Source organism: Trachypithecus francoisi, unplaced genomic scaffold (genome assembly GCF_009764315.1).
Source record: "Trachypithecus francoisi isolate TF-2019V2 unplaced genomic scaffold, Tfra_2.0 Lachesis_group0, whole genome shotgun sequence".
In the NCBI taxonomy this organism is placed as follows: Eukaryota; Metazoa; Chordata; class Mammalia; order Primates; family Cercopithecidae; genus Trachypithecus; species Trachypithecus francoisi.
The window spans coordinates 30,527,518-30,540,481 of NW_022681453.1; the positions used below are offsets into that span (position 1 = coordinate 30,527,518).

General features: G+C 42.2%; 1 protein-coding gene across 3 annotated transcripts in view; it reads left to right on the plus strand.

The window, feature by feature from the left end:
- Positions 1 to 12,964, plus strand: part of PTPRG (protein tyrosine phosphatase receptor type G) — a 750,651-nt gene that overhangs the window by 671,421 nt on the left and 66,266 nt on the right. For 2 of the 3 annotated variants that reach the window (XM_033210299.1, XM_033210301.1), the window contains one exon: positions 11,944 to 12,030. The exons of the other annotated variant lie outside the window; for it this stretch is intronic. In XM_033210299.1, the coding sequence (XP_033066190.1) occupies positions 11,944 to 12,030 (87 nt within the window). The remainder of the gene's footprint in view (positions 1 to 11,943; positions 12,031 to 12,964) is intronic. 3 annotated transcript variants of the gene reach the window in all.

Sequence of the window (12,964 nt, forward strand, 5' to 3'; positions counted from 1 at the left end):
TGTTAGTTTCAGAACCAGCAAAATGAGTTAACAAGTCATAGCATTTGCAGTTTTTCTGAGATGATGCTTTACTTTGTTGTAGTCACATAACTCCTCTTTACCTTAGAATTTTTTTTCATGGTCTTTCACTGAAAATTAAATTGGGCTATAAGAAAAATTTAGCATATTATGTGGTATTTAATACACGTAAGATTAAAATGGCAGATTGTAAGCTAACCAGATTCTCACTGCTTCCCATGGGAAGCCAGGTTGCAGCCTCTCTTTAGAAGTTGTGTTTTTTCAGCCGGACCATCTCAGCCAGTTCAGCTGAGCAACTCCGTCAAGCCCACTCAGTTGGCCTGGGTGCCTTCACCTCTCAGACTGATGTAGGAGGCTTCTGCCCTTTATCTGACAGGCTTCACCAGTGAGAAACAAGTGTCATATTTTCATCTCTCCCTCCCTTCTTTCCATTCACTCAATTTTGAGCCCATAATGTGTGCCAGTCTTGGTCTTGTAGGCACAAGTGATTTCTGAAAAAGCGAGCAAAACAGGTAAGAATCCTTACTATCATGGAGCTTACATTTTAGTGGAGGAGGCAGGCAATAAACAATGCAAATAACTAAAACATGTAATTTCTAAGATGGTGGTAACTGGATAATGGAGAAAACTAAATCTGGAAAGGGGAGGGCCCATGGGGGCCTAGCAGGAGTGTTCAGAGTGGTCAAGGAGATGACACCTGAGCAAGGACCTAAAGGAGGAGGGAACCAAATGGGCTCCACCTGGGGCAAGTTCCAAGTAGAGGAAACAGCACATGCAAAGGCCTTGCGGCAAGGGCATGCCTGGTGTGTAGCAGGAACAGCCAGAGGTCAGTGGGGCTGAGACACGAGTACAGGGGTAAGGTGGCAGAAAAGGGTATCAGAAAGAAACAGGGTAGAGCAGGATCGGGTCATGCTGCACAGTCTTGTGGGCCATTGTTAATGCACTGCCTTTCACTCGAAGATGAGTAGGGTTTGGTACAGAAGAATGTTGTGATTTAACTTCAAGACTACTTGGCTGCTATGTTGAATACAGACTGAAGAGGAGCGGGGGCAGAAACAGAGACCATTGGGGAGACCACTGGACTAGTTCAAGAAGGACACGATTGTGTCTCAGATGAGGGTAGCAGTGTAGGTGGTGATAATTCATTGTGTAGACATCTATTTGAAGGTGGGAGCAACAGAATCTGCTGGCAGATTGGGTCTGTTCCTAATTGGCTGGAACAGGAGAATAAGGAAGGAGGTCTTCTCAGGTTTCCTCAGGCGTCTGACAGTAACCATAAGCCCTTTAGTGCTGCAGACCAGCAAGATTATGAAGTATGTTGTATTTTGGGGTGAGCATAGGAACACTAGACTCACCTCCATGTCATCCCTCCTCCAGGAAAAAGTGTTGTGCAAGTATGTTTGAAGCCCATTGTTAAATTGGAGGCCTCCTAGTGTGAGTTTAACTAATCAGGTGAGGTTAACAAGGTCAGCATGCCTGTCTCATGGCTCTGCTCAGTCAGCACTGTTTGGTTTTAGTCTCAGGCTGTCACCATAGGGGAGCAGAGAAGTCCCACAGCTGCCACAGCATAAACAAACACCTTGTACCCAGCAATTCTAGCAAAACCCTCCGGACTGTTTCTGACTGGCCCACCTTGGATCCTCTACCCACCCCTAAATGGATCACTGCAACCAAGAAGGGCCATGGGGCCAAACAGGCATCAATACCCAGCCGGCCAAAACATGAGTATTTACTTCAGGTTTCTTATAGGGAAGGGTTATGTCATGTAGTAAACAGCTTTAAAATCCTTCCATTCAAGTTGTATTTTCCCTTTAGAAAATGACAACTGTTTATACTTCTGAAAAACTCAGTGAGTCCAAATGGAAAATATGAATTGAATAATATCTTAATATTTCCTGTCTGAAATGTTTTTATGATGTTTATTATACATGTATGCATATATTTCTTCAAAAGCTTCATTTAAAGTAACCAGAGCTTTAAACTTCATCCAACAGAGTCTGGACTTGAGCTTTTACCAGATTCCTAATCCCAGTAGCTCAAAAAATGAGTGTGAAGAAGAAAATTCTTACAGAGCAAGGAAAGTAAAATTAAATTAGTATTAGGAGGAATGAGTTGGCTAAGCATACAGCCTAGAGGGGACAAGGACCTTTTTTCTGTCCAACTTTTTAAAAATTATTAATGCAAAAGAAGGAAGCATTGGGGGGCTCACATAGAAAACTGGTAAATACAGAGGAGACGTTTGTTTCCCTTTGGCAATGCACTTTTTAGCTAGAACAACAGTGCTTCTCTTCTGCCTTTTGAGGCACAGTAAGACTGGATGATTGGCAAACAGACTTGTCATAAGTAGAGCATTGAGGCAGATCAAAACCACCTGGATCATTTCTTCAGGAGGCAGGCCTGGCACCGGGAGGTTCAAACCTGCTCACTGTGGCAGCATATTCTACCACAACCAAGGACTGGCCCTTCGTAGTTACTCTGATTTTTGAGTGTGTTTTCTCCGAGTTGTTGATACTACAACGTAATAGGTTCATGAAATAGTGGAAAACTACACTCAAGGTCTCTGAATTCTGTCTCTTCCAAGTCTCCCACTATACAGTGGTGTTAGTGCTAATGTTCAGTGAGTCCTTTTTGAGTGCCAGGCGCTGTGCCAAGCACTTGGGTGGCACCATCTCATGTGATTCTCTCAACAGAGCTGTATGGTAGGTACTATCACTGTCCTTTCTTTTTGACCCACATTCTTTGACCAAGGAAGAGAATGAGAACTCACATTTGTTGAAAGCCTGCTGTCGGCCATATAGTTGACAATATCATCACCCACTGTGTTGCTCAGAACGCTTTTCTGTTGCAGTTGACAAAAATCCATTTCAAAATGCCTTAAGCTCAAGGGAAAAAAAAAAAAAGTTTGATTCATGGAATTGAGAAGTTCAGGAGCATTGGGCCTGGCTGGATTTGTAAGATGGAACATGAGGACTTGGCTGGTTTGGTCTGTGTGTTTCCCTTGCCCTCAGTCTCTGGGATCTGCTCTCTGTGTGGTCTTCTCGCTTAGGCAGGCCCTCTGCCTGTTTCCACAGAGCAGCCTCTGGCCATGTTAGACTGATATGCCTCCACCCCAGTGGAAAAGGAATATTTCTCCTCTAATAGTTCCACTTAAGTCCCAACATGGCATCTTAAATTATTGACTTACATCATTTATCCTTACCCTGGAGTCGTTTGGTGGTCAAAAGGATGGAACACTCTTGTCAGGCCTAGGTCTTATATTTAACTCTGGAGCCTAGAAAGTAGGATCAGTGTCACTGCCATCAAAACCTTGGACTGAAGCCGAACAAGGGATGGTTGTCCAAAGGACCATCAAGACCTAAAAAAGTGAGTAGAAGGTTCAGCTAGGTATTCTGTTACTTAAAAAATTATAAAGCTGTTTCTATTGCATGTGCACTGGAGCCATTTTCAGCTTCCTGTTATTTATGCAATGCTTACAGAGTTCCTGCCATGCATCCCGGTGGGCCTAGAGAGTTAGAGATGAGGTCCCTTGGCCCTCACAGTCTATTGGAAGAGGCAGATGAATAAATATAATAGAGTATGGGGAGTATTTGGAGAAGGGTAAATCCAAGTTGCTATAACAGCATATAGGAAGGGCTTCAACCCAACTTGGAATGGAGGTTGAGGTCAGGGAAAGCTCCCTGGAGGACCTGGGCCAAGCTTGAAGCACAAGCAGCTGTCAGCCAGGTGAAAAGGGTGGAAGAATGAGGCTGGGGAGGAAAAGCCTGGCCTACTGCAAGCAGATACATGTGGCTCGGTGTTGCTGGAGCAGAGTGTGGGGACAGCAAGGGCCAGATCATGAGGGCCTCATCGAAGGGAGATGTGCCATATCCTGAGGATGATGGGAAGGTATTTAAGGAGCCAAAACTGCAGGAGGGCAAGATCATAAAGAAACGCTACTGTGTCTAGAGACTGTAACATGGGCCTATAGTCATGTAGCCTGGATTTGGAACCACACTCCACCACACTGTCTTATCTGTGCAGCTGTGGAACGTGTGTTCGTACCAGCAGTGCTGTCATCTCTCAAGGTGTGAATTTGTTTTGGGGAGATTGTTATAAACTTATTTCGTGTATAAAGCACAGATTTACATATATAAAAATAGCATTGTGCATTCATGGTATTAAAATTGGCACTGGGCAATTGGCGGGGGGGGGAAAGAGTCTAAAAGGGCCCCTTAGAGGAGGTGCCAATGAAAAACAGGTGGAGACACACTGCCTTAGACAAAGGCTTCTCCACCATCTTCAGTTTCCTCATCTGCAAAATGTAGTTAAGAAATGGGCCACAAGTTCACGTGAGGATTCAGTGCAAGCTGTGGAACATGCTTGTCCTAGTGCCTGGCACGTGGTGCATGTGCAGGCATTAGCTGTAGTATTATACCAGATCTGACTTTATGGAAAAATGGAAAATATAACTTGGGTCCTGGTATGCCTCAAATGAAGTTGTTTTTTTTAATAAAGAAAATCAAATGTACAGATCTAAATGAATTTTGTCCTTTAAATGTCATCACATTGTATAGCTGTACACAGTTTCCAATATGTCCATTGCATACAACATGCTTGAAAATAACTTTTGGAATTTCTTTCTAGAGTTCATTCTTTTGAAGGATCTCAGTTGTGCAAAGTATTTATCCTAGAAATAGATAAAACTCATCTGTTTGGAGCTAAATATAGCATAAATGTAGGTTAACCAACTGAGCAGAACCACTTTGGGCCAAAAAAGGAAAGGGGTGACTATAATGTTAATGAAATTGGTTTGGGTGATGCTCCTAATAGGCCTTAAAGGCAATTCCAGAGGAGGACATTCCTAAATAACTGGGTTAAAGAGATGACCCCATGCTCACCCCCAACCCCAGGAAACAACTCTGAAGCCCAGTGGCCAGCCTCATTAATTCCAGGCTGGCTGTATTAGAGTAAGCTTCATTGCTATTGCAGCAGACATACCCCAGCAACCCAGAGGCTTAATAACACACAAAGGTTTATTTCTCACCCACATGAGTCTGACAGGGTTGAGCAGCCTTCCTCCACTAGTGGTTTCTCTTTCTGGAACACATATCTCCCAAATTGGTGTAGCAGGGATATAGAAGTTGAGAGGCACCGAGCTCTCAACGGCTTGGCGTAGAAGTGTAACCCTTCCCTCCTTCATTCACCACTGGCCACAGATGGTCACACAGCCCCAAGGACACAGATGAGGTAGGGGGAACACATGGGTATTTGTTAAGAATACTACCACAGTATTCTTAAATATTTAAACCCATTGGCATCATTGAGCTAGGTATGTTTCCTGAAAGGGAGAACTTTGGAGAGCAACCATTAGACTGTACTTAAAATTTGCCTGAAACTAAAAACCACGAGCAGAAACCTCAGATACCTGTATGTCTGAGAGACCTCAGACATCAGTCTCATCAGGGACTATTTGAGCAGTGTTTTTATAGGCAGCAACAAGGGTCAGTGGGGAGACATTTATTCTAAAATGTTTTTAGCTGAGATGTTTCAGGTAGGATGCTATAGTTCTCCCTTGAATGTCCCTTGCAAAGGTCTGCCTTGAAGAGTGGCAGGAACCAGAATCTGTAATAACACAGAAGTTGCTATAAAACTAGGAAGAAATGTATGCAAAGTGATTTTGGACAAGGGGCAGGGTTGTGAGGCAGGTAATAAAAATAAAATCAACTAACAGTTACAGCTTTAATGGGACCCTATTGTGTGCCTTATAAATATTGCAATCCATATCAACCATGCAGTGGTTCAGAGCTATTGGAAATAAGGGAAAAGAAATCAATTCAAAAGTTTTCAAAGTGTGCCATTTTGGTCTTACTACTTTAAGATGGTAGTAAAACATACCTTTTGAATTGCAACAGTCAGATATTGCATTCCAAGAGCTCCGCATCCCCGGCCTTACCAAGACAAGCTGTTTATATGGCACTAATGTGCTGACATTCCTGAAAAGACTTGGAGCAGCACAGCTGCTGCCACTCAGAGAGAAGAGGAAAATTTTTGGAAGGTTTCTTTTTGATTTACATAATTTGAGGTTAATGCTGGGAGAGGAGCTATGTGCCCAGTGTCCAGTCAGTGTGCTGGGGGTACAACCTATTTATTAGTTGTGCTATAGAATGGCATAGCTATTACAAGCTAGACATTTCTGTCTGCTTAGAATTGTGAGTATTACAAAGATATTTTTGGTTTTTTTTTTTTTTCTGTAATCCTGAGGGATGTTGCGTAGAAGGTAGTTCTGATTGCTCTGATGAGCAATATCTCACCCCTGAAATAGCTTTGTATATCTGAAAAGGCTTTGTATATCTAAAGGTTCTTCAGCAAAAAACCTTTTTTTCTTTTTGAGATGGAGTTTCACTTTTGTCACCCAGGCTGTAGTGCAATGGCATGATCTCAGCTCACTGCACCTCTGCCTCCTGGGTTCAAGCGATTCTCCTGCCTCAGCCTCTCGCATAGCTGGGATTACAGGCACCCACCACCACGCCCAGCCAATTTTTGTATTTTTAGTAGAGATGGATTTTGCCATGTTGGCCAGGCTGGTCTCAAACTCCTGACCTCAGGTGATCCACCTGCCTCCGTCTCCCAAAGTGCTGGGATTACAGGCGTGAGCCACCACGCCTGGCCAAACAAAGAACCTTTTATGACTATGTACCGTACTAAACATGTGCTCAGCAGATTACACCCCCACCTAATTAGTATACAAATCCTGGGAAATAATTAGTATTGTTATGTTCATTTTGCAGATCAGAAAACAGAGGCTTAGTAAGATCATGTGACATACCCAAGTCACAGTGTTAATTTTTGGTGGATCATGGATTTGAACCGTGACAATGTGATTTCATAGCCCACTGTGTTAACCAGTACGTTATCTTGTCCAGAGGAGGAGTAGCATGCCTGGTGGCATATATTGCCCTCCACAGCCTACTGTTATAGGCATGTTTGTGTGTCAAAAAGACACACAAAAAGGGGGATGTCTCCGCTGCTGGACATGGTGGGAGCAAACTGGTTTGGAAGGCCAGACAGAAATCATCCTTTGTTTTGGATTTGCCAAAATCATGTGGAAGAAAACTTCAGAAACCAATTATATTTTCAGGTGTTCTGGAAGCTGACTAGTGGTATTCACTCAGTTACATCTCCATCATTTGAGAAGATTTTGATGTTGAATAATATAACCTATTTGGTCTGTCTCAGTCCAAGCTGATCATTGCTAGTTTTCTTGATATTAAATGTTTAATATCTTATTGACCATAATTCTAGCCTCGAAAAAGACTTTCCAAAAGTATAGAGCAGCTTTACTTCACAAATTCAGATAGGGCAGAGCTAACTTCTGATTCTGGAACAGAAAACTGGATACTCTCTAAGTGGGAATTGTAACATCTGACCCAGGTTTGTTAAAATTTGGTATGAGAAGGATTTCACACTCTGATCTGGTAGATTCACTTCAGCACATGACCGAGCCATCTGTAAATTCTGTGGTAAATCGGTCAACACCAATTTAGCCACATATGCAAATATGAAAAGGTCTCTCTTTTACTGTAAGTCCCATCTTTAGATTTTCAGAAATTTTGCCATGTGTTGGTGCCTCCTCATTAAGAATGCTGTTCATGAAAACAAGTGAGTTTTGTTGACATTGCAATTTTTTTTCTTCCCTGGATGTTCAGTGGGAGACAGAGTGTAATAAATATGAAGGGATGCAAACCGCAAATGTGTGGGGGATTTGTGTTGGCATAATGGAGGCTCAGGCAAACAAACAGATGCATGCGAGAGTCGAGAGTGGCATGTGGTAACACCCCTCTCTTGCTTGAGGGATGACTGACCACATGTGCCTCACTGGAACGCAGATCCCTCCTGTACTGCCACAGAAGCAACAATGACACCAGAGCTGCTGTGAGCCCAGGCACGTGCTCTTCACCCATCTGCTCTAGCAGCCAACACTTCCAGGTCTACTTGATGATGACTGTATTTTGGTATAGGTGTTTGTCCCTTTTTCACCCCAACAAAGTCACAAAGGAGACAGGTGTCATAAGAATGACTCCTCCCATGCAGGTAACTGTGAAGATGTAGGAAAGGGGAAACACCCCTGTTAACCAGCAATAATGGCTGAATACAAAGAACACCTTATGTTATTTAATCCTCCAGCAGCCGTGTGTGGTAGGCAAGGCATCAGGGATTACATCATCCTTGTCCCAAGAGAGGAAACAGTTTCCAGAAGGGGGAATGGCTTGTCCAGGATCATATAGCTTATAAGTTTTTGAATTTCTCAGACTTAGCATTTTGGGTTTTTTGTTGACCTAAGACCCTTTATGGCTGGCCTATTTACTCCTTTGTTAGTTCATTCAACATTTCTTAAGCATCTAGTTAGTTCCAGGCACTGGAGAGCCATTGAGGGAACAGAGTTCCTGCATTTAAGGGACTCATACCTTAGAGGAAGAGAGGAGCAGGTAAACTAAGGTAATCCCAAATAGAGTCGAAAACTGGTGGTCTCCAGACCAGTTTTATTTAGCTGACATGTTTTTATAAAATCTTGAATTATTTAGAAAATAGAAGGATGTGACCAAAAACCCGAGTTGTCTGGCTTCTTGTGATAAACTGGACAACTTAGCAACATTGTTCTCAGATTCCTTTGTGTCGTTGGTGGCTGGATGGCGCCATGGTGGCCATTTTTGAGAGGCTCTCCCTTGCCAGTTTGCCAGTCTCTGCCCTCCCCACTGTTCCCTGCCTATTTGGCCCTTGTGGGTGGTTAAATTTGCATTCCCCTGGGTTGCAATAGTGATCAAGGAAACTTGATCTGGGAGGGATTCTGACCCCAGCCAGGGTTAAGTGAGAAGGAGAGGGAGCCAAGAAGGATTTCTCGGAGGAGAGAATGTTTGGGCTGTATTTTTAACAAAACAAAGAAAAAGGAGGCTAGTCACAGTGGCTCATGCCAGTAATCCCAGCACTTTGGGAGGCCAAGGCGGGTGGATCACAAGGTCAGGAGTTCAAGATCAGCCTGGCCAAAATGGTGAAACCCTGTCTCTACTAAAAATACAAAAACAATTAGCCGGGCGTAGTGGTGGGTATCTGTAATCCCAGCTACTCAGGAGGCTGAGCAGAGAATTGCTTAAAATCGGAGGATGCAGTGAGCCAAGATCATGCCACTGCACTCCAGCCTGGGCAATAGAGCAAAACTCCATCTCAAAAAAAAAAAAAAGAAAAGTAAAGTAAAGTAAAAGGAGAAGTGCTCCAGGCAGAGGTCACTGTGTAGCAGATGACCCAGAAGCACTGGATCATGGCACATTCATTGTTTCTTAGGGCAAACTCTGCTAAACTGCCCTTCCTTTATGCAAAGCAAAGTCCACTGTTATGGGTAGAATCAGATTCTTTTCTGAAAGATTCTACATGTACAAAGGCACTGGGTCAGTCCTAGTTGCTCAGTGTCCTCTTATGCTGAGGGACAGAGTGAGAATCAAAAGGTAGGTTTATATAAAGCTTTGTCTAGTCTGGAAAACTCTGAGCTTCCAAGTCATGATTTTTGGTGGGTTTGAGTGATCACCATCTTTTCTACCAACAGACCATTTACTGGACCACAGGTATTCTGGCATCTTTTTTTTTTTTTTTTTTTTTAAGTGGTGAGTGTGCCATTCTTTTCTTTTTGGAACCATATCTATGGCCATATTTCAAGACTTTTTAATCATTAGGAATAATTTTTAACAATTCAGCTTTTCAAAGCCTGACAATGTGTCAAGCCATTGGGGAGAGCTCAAGCACATTTTGTGGTACCAAAATATGGCTTGCCTCAGAGGGTTTGAGTTTTTGATGACACCGTGGTGTTAAACTATCTTGCTCTGAGATGCTGAAAGGGATGGGGGAAGGGAGTCTTTTGAGGTCCCTAACTGTTCCTGGAGGTGGTCACCTCTTTTCTTTCTCCATGTGCCTGTGCTGGGAGATCTGGGTCACATGGCAGCTAATGCTGCCGATCCCAGGCAACTTTTTGCTCAATAACTGTTTCCCAAATGGCTACTCAGGGGCCTTTCAGAATTCACGAGAGCTGTCAGTTGTTATAGTAACCGGCCCCCTGCTGTCGAGTTGGCCCTGAGATGCCAGTGGAAGCTCTTGGAACAAGCTAACACATAGTCATTAGACAAAAGCAGAAAGAGATTCACTGCTAAAGGTTGCCAGTTAAACATGCTCCATGATACTTAAAAAGCTGGACTGATTCTGTAAGGGAAGCGGTGGGTGGGTAAATTTTTAAACCAAGCTCACTTTTCAGGAAAGGGAAACTCCTTGTATGTTCAGTCTATTCTAGGTAACAACCATCTTTCTTTGGATTTCTCAGAATTAACTGTCTTCTCTCTCCCCCCAGGGTTGATTATGTCTGTTTTGCTGGTTTGCTCAGGTAGCCTCAAATATCTCAATTATTCAAGATATTAGTTATTGATTGTGTGGCATTTGCTTCTCAGCAAAAGTGTTGTCAGTTTACGGGTGGTAGTTTTAAGCGCCTGTGATTGTGTGTGAGGAAAAACTGCGGAGATAGCCGGCTCTGCTCCAAAATTCCTGAAAGAGTGAATCTGGCAGAATTCAGAGTAGGGCTAAGGGTTGAGAAAAAGTCTAAATATTTTAGGAAGCTGAAAATTTCAAGTTTTTATGAGAATTTGTAAAAACATTCCAACACACTCATGATTTCTTCAGATTAATGTTCGTAGCCACACTGAGTATATCCATGATGTTTGGAGGACAGTTGTTGTAGTTCCAGGATGTACTCAATAGAGGGAGACAAGAAGTTCTGTGTTACAGCCGCCCCTCCCCCCTTGTCAACGTATTTCCAAGTTTGACTTCTCCAAGTTTTGGTTCCTGTGCCAAGCACTTTTACCTAATATGAAGTCTAATAATTAACACAATAATTGAAAGCCTGTATTAAGGGTGAAGAAAATGTAACACTCAAGAATTAGAGGATGGTCATTCCTAGAAGTAAAAAACCACCAGCGGACTCAATAGTTAAGATGTTAAGCGGACTCAATAGTTAAGATGTTAATTCCTTTGGAATTACATACCTGGCTTCAGAATTCTTTGTGGGACTCAATAGAGCTTCCAAAAAAGAGAACTTCCATATATCTGAGTTTGTCATTGCTATTTTATCGACAGAGTTTGGAAAAAGAATAGGAATCATTTCAGTGTGAAATCTTATAGCCCAGCTGGTTTGGGAGACTAAATATAATTAAATAAATACTTTCAAGTGTTCTTGTGTGACAGAAGTGCATCTTTCAAATTCTGTAGCCAAGTCTCAGATGCTACAGTTATTTAAGTTTTAAGGGGAAACTAAATATAGGACTTAATATATAGTAATAACTTGCCAACTGCTGTTCCCATCTCGCTGAGGTGCCTCTCCTATTTATTCTCCAATCTGTATTGTGAATTAAGAAAATGTTTGTTCTGAGATGAAAGCATGGGGTAAAAGACAAAACCCCAAATGTGTCTAATGGCACCAAATTCAGAGACATTTGTCACAGAAGGGAGGACCAAATGATCTCCAAGTTAACTTTACTCCAATGATATTTTAAGCCATTCTGTTTGCCAGGGCAGTGTGTCAAAGGTGGAAGAGTGGGTATATGAATGACAAGGGTCATCACTGTGTGATATCCTAACCTTCCATTAACACCAGGGTAATAGAGGCTGCGACTATGTAAAGATGACTTACAAGAGTAAAGTTCCCACTGGGTATTTCTTACCTCAGCATAAAAGCTCCTCATAAAGTCCAGACACCTTTGTGCATCAGCATCCTTTTTTGAAAATGTCACAGATGAGGCCTGATGATGGGGTCTGTCTGTGTTAGACGGGAAGGGAGGGCATTTGTGTGGAACTCTTAGTGGCCAATTGAAAATACTGTATTCTACACCTGTTCTCTTTTGTTTTTTGTCCATTTAGAGGGTGTAACAAAATAAAGTCCAAGGGCTTTCCCAGACGTTTCCGTGAAGTGCCTTCTTCTGGGGAGAGAGGAGAGAAGGGGAGCAGGTGAGGGGCGGTCAAGCTTAAGTGGGGGGTGTCTTGATGGCCGGGACTGGCTTGCCAAATTTTTGTTTTGTTGCCATGGGGATTAAAGTCTTGTAGATGGCACAGTGCTGAAACTCACCTGCTTTACCTGAATTCCCAAAAGTAAGACTTGCAAATGTCAATTCAGCTTGTGGACAGCTGGTACCAATTAAAGTATGTCCTGTGTGTGCTTGCTTTGCTTTATTTTGCAGTTTTGGGGGTGTTACTTGTTTCTGGGTTTGTATGTACTGGGGGTGCTCTATGTTTGTGTGTCTGTATGTGTGTTGCATCCGTTTTCTTTACAAATTTTCAGATATTTGCATGGTTTTGAGCTTTTAAAAAAACATATAATGCATGCATTTAGCTTTATGTGAAAAACACCTCTTAGAAACCTAAATTTGTAGATAAGTTAGGGATGAAGAGTAGGAAGGGGAGACAGAAGTGAGCAAATGTGGATATACTATGTGTTTTTGCTTAAGAATGGTGAATTTTTTTTTTAAAAAAAAGGAAACGCATATGAGTTCTGGATAGTTTGAATACTTGGAAAAATTATTGTCCTGGAAAGATTTATAATAAATGTTTGGAACTCATGATTGTGCAGTTTTAATCACCACACTTGAGTCTCTTGATAATATTTCTGTAAGGCCTGTCTTAGGCAAACTCTATTTAATATTAAGATCTTTTAATATTAAATTGCTAATTAGACTAATTCACTAATCCATATTATGTCAGGAGCAGTCTCTTTTTACTTTCAATGAACGAATTTATAGGATTTATGTTAGAATTTTTACATGGAATGATTCATCTCCATTGGTTGTGGGTACATCAGATTACTAAGATGAAATTTTAGATATCCAACTATTTTAATCAGATAAACCTATGAAATCTGAGATGGTATAGTTTAGGAGTTGTGACA